We start from the raw sequence: 18,596 nt of genomic DNA, 5'->3' as shown, positions 1-18,596 counted from the left end.
TCTGAACGGGAAAGAAGCAAAATTAATGTATTAACCCACAATCAACCCTTAAAATTACTATTTAACTTAATGGTAAGGAGGATTAAATTTAAAAGTAAATTTCTCTAACTTCTGAATGATTGTAATAATTCAAACTAAATAATAAACCATCCAATAGAGGTCCTATTATCCTTAACATTCCAGCCTAAGAATAGGGCGTCCTTCCCCAGCTGATGTAGAAAAGCAAGCTATAGGATGTCAGTAAGAACAGGAAGATAAGATTGCAAACTAGAATGTTCTTCCTAGAATCGTAATTTGCCTGTGGTTGCATGCATGGCAATTTGTGGTTAGCTTATTTGCATGTAGACAGCATTTTGGTATAGAACCTCCAGTGCAGAGAATTCTAGAGATCATGTAGTCCAAGCTTCTCATTCTCAGAAGAAAAAGGCTAGAGATTAGGTAATTCAACCGAGATCATACAATTAGCTAGTAGTAAAGCTTCTTTGGATTTTACCATACATAAAAAGAAAATTTATGTTAACATGGAAATATTTTCCTTATATAATTAAAGGATATTAAACTATCAAATTAATGTTCTATATAAACACACATTTTAATCTTGGCAATATTTCAGGAAAAAAACAACCTTTCATTCATTCACGCACTAAGTATTTACTGAATGCCTACATTGCACCAGGACCCTGGCAGGGTTCTAGAAATAAAGAGTACTCTGACACCTTCTTAGTAATTAGATTAAAAAGATGGACATTACAAAACCACACAAATGCAGTACTATAAAGTAATCAGTCTATCACGGAGTTCAACAGGATGCAAAAGCAGGACCTACTTTAAAGTTTTTGTTGGAAAAGGACAATGATTAGAGTAATCCTGACTAAGGAAGTAAACTTTACACTGAAATCTGAAGAGTAAAGAGGAAACTAGCCAAATGAAAAGCGAAGTAAAAATATTCTGGGCAACATATGCAGACTCAATATCCCAGCAATTATATTCCTAAGAATATACCCAATAAAAATGTGTATATATGTGCACCAAAAGATAGTACAAGGATGTTAATACCAGTGTCATTCATAATAGCAAAAATTGAAAATAAAGCACATGTCAATAGAACAGTGCACTTACAATTTATACTTTTTCACATGTGCTATAATTTAATGTTTATTATTTGAAAACCTGAGCAGAATAAACAGCATGTTGTCGAAAGCTGTTCTATATAATGTTCGGGGAAAAATCATTTCATAATTAAATTATGCTTGGGGCTGTCGGAGGCCTAGAGTCTTCTTGCCTGAGAGCCAGCTATGGTATGTAAAAACATAATTCTATGTGCCTCTGGCCACAGCTGAGGCCTCAATGGTTCCATGATACTGTGATATTCCAGGGAAAGATTAAAACAGCTGAAGACATCCTGGTTCCTTGAGAAGGGAGTAGTAATAAAAAAGAAAGGTTTCATGTGGGGGAAGGACAAATTCCTTATTAGCCTGCTATCTCTTCCTACCTACTATTATAAGAATGCTTTGCCCATCTCACCTTCCTCATCAACATAAGAGTCTCATTAACCTAAGATCCTCATCAATGTAAGATTACTGCTGTCCTTTGAGTCACCTGATACTCCTTCCGATTATTGTGTATATGCAATAAATAGTGGCTGGCTCGAAGTGTCTTTGTCTTTGTCCACTCTGGCATTGATCTCATAGCCCCTTATATACTTTGAAAATGTGTCTCTTTGTCGTTCTTTAGCCTCTGCTGCACCCCTCTCAAGGCAGACTGAAGGACTGACTGGCCTCCGATAACTGGTGCCCAATATGGGGCTTGAACTCATGACCTTGAGATTAAGAGTCTCGGCATGTGAAGACCCTAACATCAGAAAGAACTTGATACATACATAACTAAAGAAGGCCAACATGGCTGGAACATAGAAATCAAGAGACTAAGTAGTATAAAATTAAAGAGGGAAGCAGGGGCTTTGTAATTTTATTATGGGTAATCTTAAAGAGTTTGTATTTTCAGTTCAGTAGCCAATCACTGAAGGGTTTAAGAAGAGGAATCACGATCTAAATTGTGTTTTTAAAAGACTGGAGGTGGGCAGGACAAGGAGAAGCAGGGAGACTAGTTTAGGAGGCAACTATAAGGGTCCATGAAAGAGACAACAGTGGCTTTACTGGGATAAAAACAGCTAAAATGGTGTTCACTGCATGAATTCTCAAAGAAATTAGAGAGCTGAGTTGACTGGATTTTGTATTAGAGTGAACTGGGAAGTGAGAGGAGGAAGTACAGAGAATAATTCTGAAGTTCTGGATTACACCCTCCAAGGGTAAATGGAGTATAATCAATTAAGATAATGAAGACTAAAGGAAAAGCAGACTTGAGAGTATGTAGAGATCAATATGACCATCAAGACACTATCTGTTCCAACCCTTCCTTACTGTTTAGCCACCATACAGTTTGGGATACTATGGAAACCAAGACATTCACATCAATTTCTATCTTCTTTTGCCAATGACCTGTCTGGTTCAAACACCATATGGTATCCCCATAGTCAGAGGACTCTGTTCAGGAATAACTCAATTCAATCCAGCCCAAGGGAAAGAGAACTTTCTACTGTGAGTCCTAAGCCATTACTGTATGTCAGTTTGAAGGAACTGGATCTCAACTGTGTAACTCAACATAATTATACTATCCAGCTCAGTATCAATCCCACACAGCTTTGCAACAGCTACAGATCTGGTAACTATATCTTCTATTTCATTTTCTAAGAGAACTGATAAAACTGTTCAACAAGATAGGCCAAAGACATATCTTTGAGACTGACCAAGAACAAACAAATAGTGGGCAGTAATGTACATTCAGCCAGAAATTTAATTATAAGATTCATTCTGCTACACTCTACACATGATCCACAGGATACTAAAAGACTATCTGCTTTTCAATAAGGCATTCAACAGACTACAGCAGTCCTACAGTCTACTAGTGAACCAAATGAAATATAACCTATACTAAAAACATTACTAAGAGCTAATTTATATAAAGATACTTTACATATAAAAAGTTACATAGGAAGACTAATAAAATGGAAAAACAATTATTTCATATACAGAATACTAATATTTGAGAATTTAATAAGTCTTTTCACTCAGTTGCAAAATCTATAGAATTTTGGAAAAATGAAAACAAAAATTCTTATTAAAAACTCAAACAGGTAAATTTAAATTGTCACCAGTAAAAATATGACAGGGAATTTTTAAATCTATACCTCTTCTTGGTACTTTAATTTTGAGGCTAACCAACTACCCTAGTCCATTCTATTCTTTATGCTTCTTTCAAAATCTCACTGATTTAGAATTTATCACTTCAGTTTCTGAAAATGTTGGGATTACATAAAAACAAAAGCAATACTATTTTACTATTTCTCACTATATTTAGCTCATGTCTTTTAGCTTTTCAATGTTGAAATATCTTTGTATCTTCTTCCTTTATGGTTAGACATAGAACCCTAGGATGCTTTTGTTCTTTTTCCCTTTCAATACTGTAAAGTCATTAATTATGTCTCCTGGCTTGAATTACTTCTAAAGTAAAAAACCATTTTTTAATGTATTAAAAAATATTTCATTAGTATGTTTGTAGTACATAATGATATTTCTCATGGCGAGTTGGTACATGTACATGACACATCTCATTCTTATCCTTACTCCTCTGTACCATGTATATCCTCTTCTCCTTGGGATACTTTTAAGATTTTCTCTGTATCACTGGTAATTGGGGATTTGATTATGCATTTGGGTGCAGTTTTCTTTGTTTCCTCTGCTTAGGGCTCATTTAGTCTCTTGGATCTGTGCATTTAGAGTTTTCATTAAATATGGAAAATGGCCTATTATATTACTTCTTCATTTTCTTTTCTCAACGCCTTCCTTTTGATTCTAATTGCATATATACATTAGGCCACTTAAAGTTGTCCCACAATTCACTGGTGCTGTTTATTTTAGGTGCTCTGCTTATTTTAGATATTTTTTTCTCTATATATTTCATTTTGGATATTCCATTACTATGTCTTCAAGTTTACGAACCATTTATTTCTTCAGTAGCATCAAATCTAATTCCTTGATCAGTGCATTTTTTTCAAAAGTTATTTTCACTTTCTAAAAATTTGAGTCATATTTTTCACATTTCTCCTTATGCTCATTCTTTTCTCTACTTCTTGAACATGGGGTATATTTATGATAGCTGTTTTAATGTCCCTTACTAATTTTAGCATCTGTTTCTACAGACTGGCTTTTCTTTTCATCATGAGATGTATTTTCTGCTTTTTCATATATAAGCTAACTTTTAATTGTGAATTTTACAAGGTTGAATGATATATAGCATACATACACGTCTCATAAATATATGTACATATATGTGTGTGTGTGTTTGTATTCCTGTAAATATTCTGAAACTTTGTTCTGAAATAGTTATTTGGAGATTAAGTTATTGGGAAACAGTGTGACCCTTGTGGATCTCCCATTTAAGCTTTGTGAGGTAGGACCAGAGCAGAATTTAGTCTAAGGTTATTTTGCCCCATTACTGAAGCACTACACCCTTTTGAGTGTGCAACCCAATTCCCTGCATAATACAAGACTTTTCCACTCTAGATGTTCAAAATGAATTATTTCCAAACATACGGGCTCCAAACACTTTTCTGCTTTTTCCTTTTCAGTGCTTTTTCCTGCCTTGGGTAGTCTCTTCGTACACTGACGTTGGTTACTACTCAGGTGAAGTCTTGCTATCTCCTTTCTGGTACTCAGCACTGAGGGGTCCTGCTGCCTTGGGCTCCACATATTCCCTATTGTCTCTTCAACTCTGGGAGCCTGCCAGGTTCAACATGAGTACATTATGGAGCAATTTTAAGGCCTATCTCATTTGTTTCATTTCTCTCAGGGGTCAATTTGTGCTACCTAATGCTCAATGTCTGAAAATCATTTCATATATTTTATTCATTTTTTCTTTTCTTTTTTTTTTTGGTACCGGGGATCGAACTCGGGTCCTTGTGCTTGTGCAGCAGGCAGTGAAACCACTGAGCTAAATCCCTGGCCCCACTTTATTCATTTTATTATTGTTGTTATTGTTATTTAAGGAGGGAGGGAAATCCAGTTCCTGCTACTCCATCATTGTCTTAGTTCCATTCTTTGCCGCTGAGACACAATACTTGACATCTACAAATTAAAGGAGAAAAAGTTTATTTTGGCTTACAGTTTGTAGAGGTTTTAGTCCACAGTTGGTTGGTTCCAAGGCAGAACAGTATGACAGAGGGCAATGCCAGAGGAGGGTTGCTTATGGTACGGCAGCCAGGAAGCACAGAGAGGTCAAGGGAAGGGGAAGGAGAAAGACCCTTCCAGTGCCCCCAGTGACCCACCTCCTCCAAACAGGCTTCTCCTTCCAATATCACATTTACCTAAAAACTTATCAGTAAACTAACCCACTAATGAGTACCACACCCCCATGATCCAATTATCTCCCAAAGCCCCACCTATGAGCACATGAGACTTTGCGGGGAGCATCTAGATATAAGCCATAACATCGATGGTCTGCAGCAAAAATCCTATTAAGTTAAACTGGGATAGTTATATTTTATAGGACAAATGAGACATCTGATAGACCTGACATCCTGTAATAAAGTCATCTACTGTGGGTTTACTGTTCAGGTAGAGACATTGTGCCTTTCTTAGTTCCTCACAGCAAAAGTAAAGTAGTGAAGAAATATAAGCACTTCAGACCTACCTACTGGTTTTTGCAAAGTGTGGTGGTGCACACCTGTAATCCCAGCACTTAGGAGACTGAGGCAGGAGGACTGTCACAAGTTCAAGGCCAGCCTGGACTCCATTGTGAGTTCAAGACCAGCCTGTACTACATAGTGAGAACCTGTCTCAAACAAAACAACCCAGGAACTGCTGGTTTGGCCCTAAATTAGTAGTCTAACCCTGCCACAGGCCCATATTGGAAAAGCTGGGTTGATTGTTTTTAAGAGATGATATTTAAGCTGCTATTTACTTTCTATTAAATATATACATTACAAAAATTATTTATAAAAAAACGAGTGATATGTAACAAGTCTAAGCTTCATCACTTCTTTGCCAAAAGAGTCAACTATAAAAAGTCACTTCTTTAAGCTTGCAAATTTTTTTTCAAGAGATAGGGTACTGTGACTTACATAAAGGCCAACTGAGCTGACTGACAGCAGTTGGCAATTAAAATGCTTGTCATTACCACCTACAAGACTTGATGTCCAAAATTCTAAAACCTGACATTTAACTTGGCCCAGCAAAAAGATTTTATGTAAAAACTTTACTTTAGGGCCAGGGATTTAGCTCAGTGGTTCCGCTGCCTGCCTTGCAAACACAAGGTCCCAAGTTCAATCCCAAAAGCTTTACTTTAAATTAAGCCATATTTCCCTTTTAATATACTAACCTATCAAGAGTTTACAGGAAAAAATCCACAAGCTTAACAATTCCTTTGAAAATGCAACCAATTTCAGTCTTAACTTTAAACTCTTCTATTGACTTTCTTTCCTTTGCTCTTTATCCCTTGTTCAAAAAAATAACAGCCATAACCCTCATAAAAGCACAAACAACAATTACAGTGGGAAAAAAATGGAAGAACTATGTCATTGGAGCATTTATTTCATATTTCCAAACCTATTTCTACATCTGTAAAACACAGATAAAAGAATAACCTACAGAACTGAATGAAAAAAATATGTCAAATGTCACACTGTATGCTGAGATGCCCCAGTTACTGCAGCAAACTCCCAGGGGACCTGCAACGTATTTTAAAGAAAACGGATTCTCAATGTATACCAGCTTCTACTAGCTGGATACCAGCTTCTATTACCCTGAGGTAGGTCAGAGTTTCAACATTAGACTGCAGTACATCTTTGGATGATCTTTGTAAAGCTAGGTTTTTGGTGGCTGTGGTAAGCAGAAAATATGACTGAAAATCAAAGTGGAACAGCAAGTGCAAAGTTCTGAGTTCGATCCCTGGTACAGAGAAAAAAATACCAAAGTGGAACAGGAAAATAGGGTGACAGTGTCCTACTGATTGAAAAGCTACTCAGTATTCAACAGGCACACATATCCCTCTAGTAAAGAACTGTTGTTACTCTTGAGGGAAATAAGGCATTTTCATTTTGTGGCATTATTTTCCTTGAACAGTACTAACTGTTGAGACTTAAATATTTATTGTTTGGTCACCTAAACCTATTAAATAAACAGAACTACTAGGTATTGTTGAGAGTGCTATGAAAACTTGATGTAACACTAAGGTCACCATGCAATGGGAAAGTTTAGAAACTGCTCGCTTAATACTGTGACTGGTAGAATAAGCTTCCAGAAAAAGGTATTTTTTTCATTATTTTTACTCCTTTACACTATGTAGTTTCATAGAAACTAAACTGAAGCTATATTACATTCTGTGAAGATTTCCAGAATACAGTCCTATTAGTATTATGACTCCCATTCCATAATATGAAAAAAAAAGGAAGATAAATTGCTCACTTGGACAATCAAGTAAAATCACATACATCCAGAGTTAAGAGATAAGGCCTTGTTCCTTATTAAGTGCATTATTTGAGTCCTAAACAGACTCAGGAAAGCCTGGAAACTATCTTATTACCAGAAAGATAAAAATCAATTCACCTTTACCACAATACTAATGTGTGACACTGAGAAGGGTAAAAATTTTAATTTTAGGAGTTAGGAATGTAAAGTAGTGATGTAAATTGCTCTTTTTTGTTGTTGTTGTTGTGTGTGTGTGGCTGTTTTGTTTTGTAACACTGGGAAATGAACACAGGGCTACCACATGCTATGCAAGCACTGGATTACTGAGCCACATCCCCAGCTCCATCTTTTAAATAGAACCTATCTCCAGTTTTTAGAATCATTGTCCAATTCTCATGTTGCCCTTTTCTTCATTTTCTGTTTAGAATATAACTATGAAATGGATTATTACTTACTGAAACATAAGCTATAAAACAATGAATTTATAATTTAATCCATGTATGGCTGACAGCTTGTCCTTCCCTTGTGAAAGCCTGAAAGTCTCTTTTTGTGTAACTGTAGAAGACTAAGAGCACTGAATCCTATACAAAGCTGAGAGATGTCTTTTTCCATCTCCTAATAAATCAATTTCCAGGAAAAAATACATACTTTATAACTTCCTGATCATCATACTTATTATTTATATTGGCCCAATGCACCTGCTACACTAAACCACCGTTCTACAGACATCAAATTCAGTCTAACTGAACTTTTTCTGGGCAAATAATTGTAAGAAATGGGTATACCACTGAAAAACATTATTATCTAAGAAAAAAATGTCTAGGTAGGGTTTTTAAAATAAATGCAACAGAAAAAAATCAATAATGGAATTTTTTTCTATTTTTAAAAAAGTAATTTTAAAACAAATTGTTAATGGTATTTATAGAACAAATAACATTCATCATAAAAATTTTTAATTGGCATTTTGAAAAAACCTTATGGTAAACAGTTATTTCCAATAAGATTTTTCAGTAACAAATTTAAAATAATGGGTTATAGATACATAATAATGTCTTTTATGTAGGCAATTCAGTCAAATAACTCCTTTTTTTTTTAATAACTCCTTTTTTTGTTTGTTTTTGAGACAAGGTCTTCCTATGTTGCTAAGGCTGGTCTCGAAGTCCTGGGCTCCAGTGATCCTCCCACCTTAGTGTCTAGAGTACCTGGGACTATAGGCATATAATACGCCTGCATCAATTCTTGAAAATACAAAAAATAATTTTTACAAAAAAAGGTATCATATTTTTCAGCATAGATACAGAATACTATTCACCCATAAAAGATGAAATCACATCATCTGCAACAATATGGATGGACTTGGAAGACACTGTGGTAAGTGAAATAAGCTAGGCACAGAAAGATAAGTACTGCATGATCTCACTCCTACACAGAATCTAAAAAAGTTAATCTCGTAGAAGTAGAGAGTAGACTAATGATTACCAGAGGCTGGGGGGGAGGGTGAGATGGGGATTACAGAGAGGTTGGTCAAGGAATAAAAGTTACAGTTAGGAGTTCTGGTGCTCTATTGCACAATAGGGTGACTAGTCAATAATAATGTATTACACATGTCCAAATGGCTAGAAGAGGGAACTCTGAGTGTCTCCTCATAAAGAAACAAATGTTTAGGGCTACGAATATCCTAATTACTTTGATCTGTTCATAATACAGTGTATATATAATTATCAAAACATCACTTTGCACCCCTACATTTGTAACTATTATGTGTCAATTAAAAATAAAATCAAGGCCTGGGGATTTAGCTCAGTGGTTACGGCGCCTGCCTTGCAAGCGCAAGGTCCCGAGTTTGATCCCAGGTACCAAATAAATAAATAAATAAATAAATCAAACTACATTGGAGATGTAGCTAAGTGGTAGAACAATTTCCTACCAGATGGGAATCTCTGCATTCAATCCTCAGGACAGCATGAATGAATGATACTGTTTTTACTTGTATTTATTTATTTATTTATTTGGTACCAGGGATTGAACTCAGGTCCTTGAGCCTGCAAGGCAGGCTGCAGAACCACTGAGCTAAATCCCCACCCCTACTGTTTTTAAACATATAGTAACTGCAAGTTTGTGAACACTGTAATCTAATTTAGATTTAGATTAGTCTTTCCTCCTACTGTCATTCACTTAATAACTATTCTTCAGGGCCGGGGATTTAGCTCAGTGGCACTGTGCCTGCCTTGCAAGCATAAGGTCCTGAGTTTAATCCCCAGTACCACAAAAAAAAGAAAACAACAAAAAAAACCATATTCTTCAAATATGGATACAACACTGTACTAAGCTGTAGGGATATACTTAAGTATTCAGTTCCATGTAACACTACTGAGACACAGGCCTTTTCCTCAAGGAGCCCAGTAACCAGACACAGAAATGTGAACACAATTCCCTGTGATATGAGAACAATATACCAAGAGCACTATGGGAGCACTAATACTTGTTTCAGCCTGAAGGTTTCAAGAAACTATTTATTAGTCCTGTCACAGGCAATAATGACATAACATCCTAGAAACATGGTTACTGTGAATACAACTGCAAGCCAAAGAAGTAATCCCCTAATCTACCATAGCAAGGAATATATAAACTTTGCACAGAAATTATCATCCCAATCTGATTATATCAGAATTTCTAGGGGGCTGGTGCCCAGGCACCAATATTTGTGGAAACTCCCCAAGGGATTATAAATGTACAAACAGGGTTGAAAACCACTGGCACACTGATTAAGTCACCGCTTTAGGAGAGACTTGAGCTTGGAATCCTATCAACAGGACTCTAAAGGCAGCAATTCTAAGTCAGGACTAGTCCCTAAGGATGTTTGATCCCCAAGGAGATCCAAAGTCTGAAACTATTTTCACTTGCAACCAATCTCTTCCTATGTGCTAATAAAATGAAAGATAAGATTTCCTATTTACTATCTCATGCACTTCTGTCATAAACCAAGAAAAATAACGATAATCCTAAATACTATGTGTTGACTAAAAGGCTTAATTTTTAGAACTTTACTCTTTCAACCTAGACAACTACAGACCACTGAAATTACATACTTTTGGTACATGGATACCAAATCCTACTAGTCATTTTCATTATTTATTTTTAAGAACAACACAGGCGCACACCTATAATCCTAGTATTTGGGAAGCTGAGGCAGACGGATGGAGACCAGCCTGGGTTCTATAATAAGTTTAAGGCCAGCTTGGACTACACAGCAAGACCTTGTCTCAAAAACTCAAACAAACAAAGAACAAAGCGACATTAAAAAGCATTCATCTTGCAAGATCAACTGGACCAAAAGAGTTGGGCCATTAGGGAAGGCCCTGACTGACAGGCTGAGGAGTTTGAATGCAATCTTACTGAAAAACTGGGTTACACTTTGGTTTAATATCAAAAATTAATTTAGAAGGTTCTTCTGGTAGACTCATATGCAGGATGCACTGAAATTCAGGGGGCTGGGCAGCTGAAGATAGAGAGAACATGTCTAGTTCTTTCAAGCACATTTCCCTGAATACAAGTATTTGGAAACTGTGAAGGTTTTAAAAAAATTGTACAGTACAATATACACCTTAGTATCACTCAAACTAAGTGCCAAATATTTTAGTCAAATTATAAAAACGTACTGCTAGCTCTTAAATATTAGTATTTTACTACCGCAAAATAGTCTGCCTATAAATTTCTGTATATGTCAAAAAGTTAAAAGGATTCTGCATGTTTTCACCATAAACAAATGGTAACGTTTGAGGAGATAGGTTTAACTTGATTTAAGCATTACACAATATATACATGTATCAAAATATCAATCACATGGTTCTCCGTAAATATATATATCTTCTACGTTTTTATGTATGTTAAAAACTAAATTTAAATTTTAAAATATATTTTAAATATTATCGTAAAATTTATAGTAGGAAAAATAAGACATCCAAGAGATTAAACATCCATTTTATGATAGCATTACAGAAAGGCAATATTTAAACTTTTCTATCCTGAGAAAATTACATAGCCTAAATCTAATGAAGATAAATAGAATATATAGATAAGTTAAGAGCTAGGGATGTGGCAGAGCACTTGCCTAGCATGCATGAGGCACGGGGTTCAATCTCCACCACAGCAAATATGAAAATCAATGACTTGTGCTCGCTTCAGCAGCACATATACTAAAAATCAATCACTCAACAATGAAGATGAGTTAATATTGTTCTTCCTCAAATGTAGTATTAATGCCAAAAAGGATGTTTTAGAGCCCTTTAAAAAATATCATTTGGCATAAAAGATGGCTGCTGGAAGTTTTAAAAGTATGATTGCTCTTAGGTTTCCTTACCATGGGGAAATAATCCTAAAAACAATAGGCAATATGTACTTTGTAGCTAAATAATGACTTCCAAATTACTGAGTAACCATATAAAAAAATATCAGGGGCCAGGGATTTAGCTCAGTGGTTCCACCACCTGCCTCACAAGTGCAAGGACCCGAGTTCAATCCCCGGTACAAAAAACACAACAAAAAAAACACAAAAGAAATACCAGAATTTAAACAAGATACATGAATCTGGTAATGTCATCAAAAACCATAAGCAGGGCTGGGGATGTAGCTTACTGCCACCTGCCTCGAAAGCGCAAGATCCTGAATTCGATCCCCAGTACTGCCAAAAAAAAAAAAAAAAAAAAAAGCAGCTGAAGACTATTTCTTACTTGAGAACTTCCCACCCCATATGTTTAAGAATTGATTAGTGAAGGAATTATACTTGTAGTATGAAAAAGGATGGTATGTCGATTAATATTATAACATGGTATTTTCAGTTTAAATATAAAAAAATTTGGAGCAATTAAATCCATACTGATTGAGAATAACTAAAACTACTTATACCTATTTCTTAGAAGACATATAGCCCCTTGTCTCTCATTCAAACCATGTTGCTATATGTACCAAAAAATATATATATTTCTTGTATACTGTTAAGATGTTTTATTACACCACTACCCTTTTCGCCATCAGGATAAAATTATATTTTAATAAGGGTAACACTTTAACCTACATTAATATTCTGCATGCAAAGATGAAGGTCTTATATTCTACACTTATTAAGTCTGGAGAAAGTTTAATATTAAAATGTTTAAGGACTTACAATTGTAAGCATGGATTTCAAACACTATTTTGAACTTCTAAAAATATGAGCAGTAACCTAAATGAACAAAAAACCCACTCATCTGTCACAAAATAACACAAACCTTACTAATCTATTTTTCTTATGCTGCAAAAGGTAGTCCTTTAAAAAAAGTAACTACCAAAATAATTTTTCAATAATATGAAAATAATCATGCGGGCTGGGGATTTAGCTCAGTGGTTTCGCCACCTGCTGCACCATCGCAAGGACCCGAGTTCGATCCCCGGTACCAAAAAAAAAAAAAGAAAATAATCATGTATCTCACATGAAATTCTAGAAGTTGTTGACAATTCTCTTAACGAAAACCTAAGGGCCGGGGATGGAGCAGTAACTCAGCATTTGGAGTACTTGCCTGGCATGTGAGAGGCCCTGGATTCAATCCTTAGCACCACAAAATAAATAAAAAAATAGAAAAAAGGATAAGAAAATATAGAGGCTTAATATAAGATAGTCCAACAGTATTAGATACTGTTCTAACTGGTCTCCAAGAAATTCTGTTAACTATAGTAAAAATTTCTATGTGATATGACATAAACTGCAACAATATCTGTTTGGAAAAAAATATTATTTTAGGGCCAGGGATTTATATATAATATATAATATATATATAATATATATAATATTATATAATATATATATATATATAATATATATATATTATATATATATCGTGCCTGTCTCACAAGTGCAAGGTCCTGAGTGCGATCCCCGGTACCAAAAAAAAAATTCTTTTAGTAGCAGAAGAATCCAAGGAAACAAAGTCCTGTAACCAAAACCTGCACCTGCACCTCCCCAAACACCTGCTAAGAAAAAGTTTATGGGAAAATAAAGTTTGATTAAAGAAAATAAAAGCATAATCTTCTAGAGGAAATACAGTGAGCAGACTACCAGAGTCTTACAACAAAACACTATTGCATCTGAGAATTTCAAATAAAAACAGACCATGCCCAGCCGGGTTATAACAAATGACTTACACAGCACAGCCACAGCCCCAGACTCGAACATGAGACATTCTTCTTTATGCCTAGTTTCCACTATGAGGCTGAAAGGTGGGGGATCCAATTTGTGATAGATCCGAAATCCTTTGCTGAACGCCATTCTCCTTTCTTCAGAGGCAGCCCTGTGACCAAGCAAAGCAAAGCAAATGAGGCTGAGGTTTCCTTCTGCTGCAAGGACTACAACATGCACAAGTCCCTCCCTGCCAGGTTTGGACTGGGGTGGGGGTGGGAGGGTGAGAAAAGAAAAAAAAGGAAGCTCAGGGGGGTGAATGATTTATTCTACAAGATAAGACGTCACCAAATTTTACCAAAAAGCTAAAGGGAACAGCTCCCAATTCTCGTGCCAAGGCAAGACAGGCTTTTAGCACTGCTAGTCCAGAAACGGTTTGGTTAAGATGAGTTTCCCGTTTAATTTATGTTTACCGAAAGGAAAAATTTTGAGCATATTTTGGTTTGGGGTTGTTTATCAGCCTCCTGCTTCAAGATTTGTCATTACGTGGGAACGGAACAGACTGGGAAACTTCAAGGCAGTCTTTAGGGGGTGAAAGGAGAGGAGGTGGGAGGAAAGGTTAACAAGGCTGATTCAAAGCTCCTTAGGGGGCCGGAGAGGGAGAGGATTATCCGACGCCGCAGGCTCTCCCCGAGCAACACGCAGGGCAGGGCAGGGCAGGCGACACAGGTTAACGCCCGCTGAGGGGCGGCAAGCGGGGCTGTTAAATTGCAAATGACCACCGGGAAGTCACCAGTCAGGGCGCGGACCCGACCGGGTGTCTGGGGGTCCCGGGCAGTCGGCTGCCTGAGAAAGCGATTCCTTCCCAGGGGAACAGGCGCCAGGCAGCCTGACGCCTCCATTATGCGCCAGAAGCGACGCCCCGACCCTCAGACTGACTCGGTTCCTTTCCCGCGGGGCGGCTGACAGCCGCTGTCACACAGCCCCCAGCCCGACACTGCGCCCCGCACAAGCCGCGGTCTCCTCACGAACTCGCTCCCCGCCCTCTCGCGCCCCGAATCCTCGCGGCCGCTCCTCACCGCTCCCTCGGAGGCTGGGACAGTGGAGACCGCTCCGGGAAACGTCCGCCCGCCCGCCTGGCTGCCGGTGGGTCTGGCCGCGGCCGCTCCCCGCCCCCCACCGGCTTGCTCACCTCTTCCTCCGGCTCCTCCTCCTCCCGCTCCCGCAGCCGCCGCCGCCGCAGCCGCCGCCGCCACAGCCGCCGGAAGCGTCACTTCCGCTCCAGCAGGCCCATCTCTTCCGCATTGCGCCGCCTCCGGGGCCGGAAGGGCCGCCCCTCGCGAGGGAAGGGGCGGGGAGTCCGCGGGAGCCCCGCCCACACTGCCGCCCGCCGGGCCCGGAACCCTCGGACCGCCGCCGCGAACACCTGTGGCGAGCTTCGCTGTGGTCCGCCCCGCGGCCGCGGGCCCAGCTCCCGGGAAGCCAGAGAGCGAGGATCCGGCCTCCCCGGCTCCCTCACGTGGGCCCTCCCCATGGGCGCCAGGGAGGGACTCCGGGGAAGAACTCGGGGGGCTGGTTGACACGTGCCCGTTGGCGTCAGGACCTCCCCCTGCCGCCTCCCCCGGCCAGCCCGGCGCCAGGGGGCGGAGCAGTCCGCCTTCCGGCCGAGCGGGAGGTGCCTGAAGAGCTGTCCATGGTGTCGGACGGAGCGGCGCGGTACTTATTCCAAGCTCTGGGTAGGTAATCAGGAAGAAAAACTATGGCCTGCTTTGAAACCACTGTTCTCTACCTTCTTGTGTGTTCTGGAGCTCCCAGGAGTACTTTAGTAAAGTGTTCAGCTTATGTAGGATACAGACTGGGAAGTCAGCAACCAGGTGCTCAAGGGTGAATTAAAGTGAGACCCAATCCAAACATGGGCATCTGAAATGAATAGACACTTCTCAGATGAAGAAGCAGTAAATAAACTTGAAAAAGTGTTCAACATCACCGGTCATTTGAGAGATGCAAATGAAAACAGTGCTGAGATTCCACCTCTAGAAAGAATGGCTGCTATCAAGAAATCAACAAATAACAAATGCTGGGGGGGTTGTGGGGGAAAAGAGACCCTTCTCCACTGTTACTGGGAGTGCAGACTGGTGCAACTACTGTGGAAATCAGTGTGCAGATTCCTCAAAACACTAGGATTAGAGGTCCCATTTGACCCAGCTATTCTCTTTCTGGGTATGTTCCCAAAAGAAGTAAAAGCATCATACCACAGCCATATATGTGCACCCATGTTTATAGCAGCACAGTTTGTAAGAGCTAAATCTTGGTAACAGCCCAAATGCCCATCAACTGGTGATTGGATAAAGATGTGGGGTGTTTTTATAAAATGGTGTACTATTCAGCCATAAATGATAAACTGGAGACATTGCTAAATGGATACATCTTGAGACCATACTCTTTTAAGTGAAATAAATAGGACCCACATGTGTAAATACCGAGTTGTTTCTTTGGTGTTAGAAACTGAAAGTGTAAAGGAGGACCAAAATGTATAATAGATGTGAACTAGGAAGAAAAAGTTCAAAAGGGAAGGTGAACTGGGAAGGGGGGGGGGGCAAGGGAAAGGAAAGAAGGGAAAGAAAAAATGAGAAAAGGAAAAAATGGAAACAGCTTTTGTAAATAGGGATGGAGGAGTGGGAGGGAAGGGGAATAGGAAAAAACAAGAAACAAGATATATCGTGTACAGCTACAAATTCCCAGTGATGAATGCGATCACAATGTATACCTAAAATGTACCAGTAAACTTAATGGAGAAAACAACAACAACATGGTGTCACTTAATGACAATTTCTACCAACCGTGGAATCTAGTTACTACATCAAATCCTCTTATCATTTTTCAAAAATCATGCCTGATTACTGCCTGTGTGTCCCAAAGATCTGTTCTGCCCCCATTTAATAGAACTTAAATGAGAATGAAGTTGAAGCCAACAGGGTGGAAAGGAATTGAAAACTGAAAATCTTCGCACTGAGTGAGAAATTTTTCCCATTTGCCTTTGCTTTTTCTTTACCTCTTCCTCTTCTATTTTGCCAGGAAAAGCAGAATTTAAATTTTGTGTGTGCTGCACAAAATTATTTCCCTTTTAGGCCCTCAGATGACTTAGCATTTCTCCATCTATTTTAGAGAAGCAAGACAACCCACCCTGGTTTCAGGACTCAAATACATTAGAAAAGAAGCCACACCTAAATCAAGGAGAAATACAAGAGCACTTGCATTTAGTTCTGAGAACTAGAAATTTCTCATTTAGCATTTTTTTTTTTGTACTGGGGATCGAACTCAGGACTTGATGCTTGTGAGGAAGGCACGGTGCCACTGAGCTATCATTTAGCACCTAAAAAACTTTTATTCTTTGTAGTGGTTGCCCACAACTGCCTCAAAATTAATTTAAAAATAAACTAGTCTGTAGTTACTCATTTTTTTCTTTGTAGAAAAGCCTAACCGAACTGAGAACTCCACTTGATATAGAAATAGAATTTCTGGGAATGGAATTTTTGTTATTAGCCTTTTTAAGTATAATGCTTCTAACAGCCCTGATAGGGACCAGAAAAAAAATAAATAAAAAGGAATGGCTTTAGGAGAGATGTTACTGGATTGCATTGCATGGGAGCTACCTTTTTATGAAATTACTGTCAGGTCACAGTCTGAAACCAAACCTGCTTACCCAAACCCAAGATTCTGCCACACTTTTGTTTGCCCAAACCTACGCTAAAACTCCTCCTTCCTTAGGGTGGGAGTCACCAGGCTCTGTGAAGAAAATGTTCAGCCTATTCCTTGTTCTGGTTCATTTTGATTTTGGACAGAAGTTGAGGTCTAAACTACTGGCTTGGGACTGATTCCAAATTAAACAGAAGGCCACAGCTTGTGCAAATCCTTTTGAAATAATGTCATGAATTATACACACACTTGTGGTTTGAAACACATAAAGGCGATTTTACTAGTGGATTTTTATACATTATTTTTCTTGTCCCTCTTTCCTTTTTATACTTTTGTTACAATGTTTGAAAATAGCTACACAAATTGTCACCAAACACCTAAAGTGTCTTTAGGGTAGGCTGACTTAAAATGCGGGTTCAGAGGCATCTGCCAACTCTAGTCAGATTCTAAGGGTATGCAAAGCATACATAGAGTATACATAAAGGTATGCTCTTGACCCTTGAAACTGATTAACGAGAGGCCTGAGACAGGCTCAGAAATACCATTCCAAAAAATATCCACATCCACATGCTTCAACCCTGTGAGTGGTTATTTAGGTAGGAATGGTCTTTGAAGACATGAGTAAGGACCTTGAAGATTACTCCAGATTACCCAGGTAGGCCCTAAATGTAATCACCAGTGTCCTTATAAAGAGAGCTGGGTGTGGTGGCACACATTTGTAATCTCAGCATTCAGGAGGTTGAGACAGAAGGATCTCAGTGAGTTTCAGGCGAGCCTGAGCTACATACACTGAGTTCAAAGCCATCCTGAACTACATAGCAAGGCCCTGCAGAAAGAAAGGGGGAAGGCAGAGGGACATCAGATACCCTCAGAGGAGAAGGCAATGTGAAGACAAAGCCGGGGACTGGAGCAATGTAAACACACACCAAGGAATATCAGCAATAAAAAGTTGGAAGAGGTGAGGAAGGATGTGAGCCTAGAGTCTTTACAAGGTCTTGCCAACATCTGATTTATAACTTCTGACCATGAGTGATTAAATGTGCTGTTTTAAATCACCCACCTAATTTATGGTAGTTTGTTACAGCAAATGAGAATTCCCTTCAAATGAAATAAATGGATATTCAGGGCTGGAGATTTAGCTCAGCAGTTTCGGCTCCTGCTGCGCAAGCGCAAGGACCTGAGTTTGATCCCCGGTACCAAAAAAAAAAAAGAAATGAACATTCTCT

At 38.7% G+C, this 18,596-nt stretch overlaps 1 protein-coding gene across 40 annotated transcripts in view; it reads right to left on the bottom strand.

Moving 5' to 3' along the window:
* Positions 1–15,015, bottom strand: part of Synj1 (synaptojanin 1) — a 95,603-nt gene extending 80,588 nt beyond the window's left edge. For 37 of the 40 annotated variants that reach the window (XM_021256179.2, XM_021256182.2, XM_021256168.2 and 34 more), the window contains exons 1-2: positions 14,867–15,015; positions 13,701–13,846 (exon numbers count right to left, since the gene is read on the bottom strand). In XM_021256179.2, coding sequence (XP_021111838.1) covers positions 13,701–13,846; positions 14,867–14,979 — 259 coding nt within the window. In that variant the 5' untranslated portion in view covers positions 14,980–15,015. Of the gene's footprint in view, positions 1–13,700; positions 13,847–14,753 lie in introns of all 40 variants that reach the window. The other 3 variants (XM_013071299.3, XM_087212987.1, XM_087213004.1) reach the window with 1 other exon arrangement.
* Positions 15,016–18,596: the final 3,581 nt, after the last annotated feature.

This window comes from Heterocephalus glaber, unplaced genomic scaffold, assembly GCF_053883595.1.
Source record: "Heterocephalus glaber isolate CG9 unplaced genomic scaffold, H.glaber_assembly_v1.0 deba00000122, whole genome shotgun sequence".
NCBI lineage: Eukaryota > Metazoa > Chordata > Mammalia > Rodentia > Bathyergidae > Heterocephalus > Heterocephalus glaber.
The sequence above is the reverse complement of the archived record's forward strand: the minus strand, read 5'-3'. Positions and strand labels throughout refer to the sequence as shown.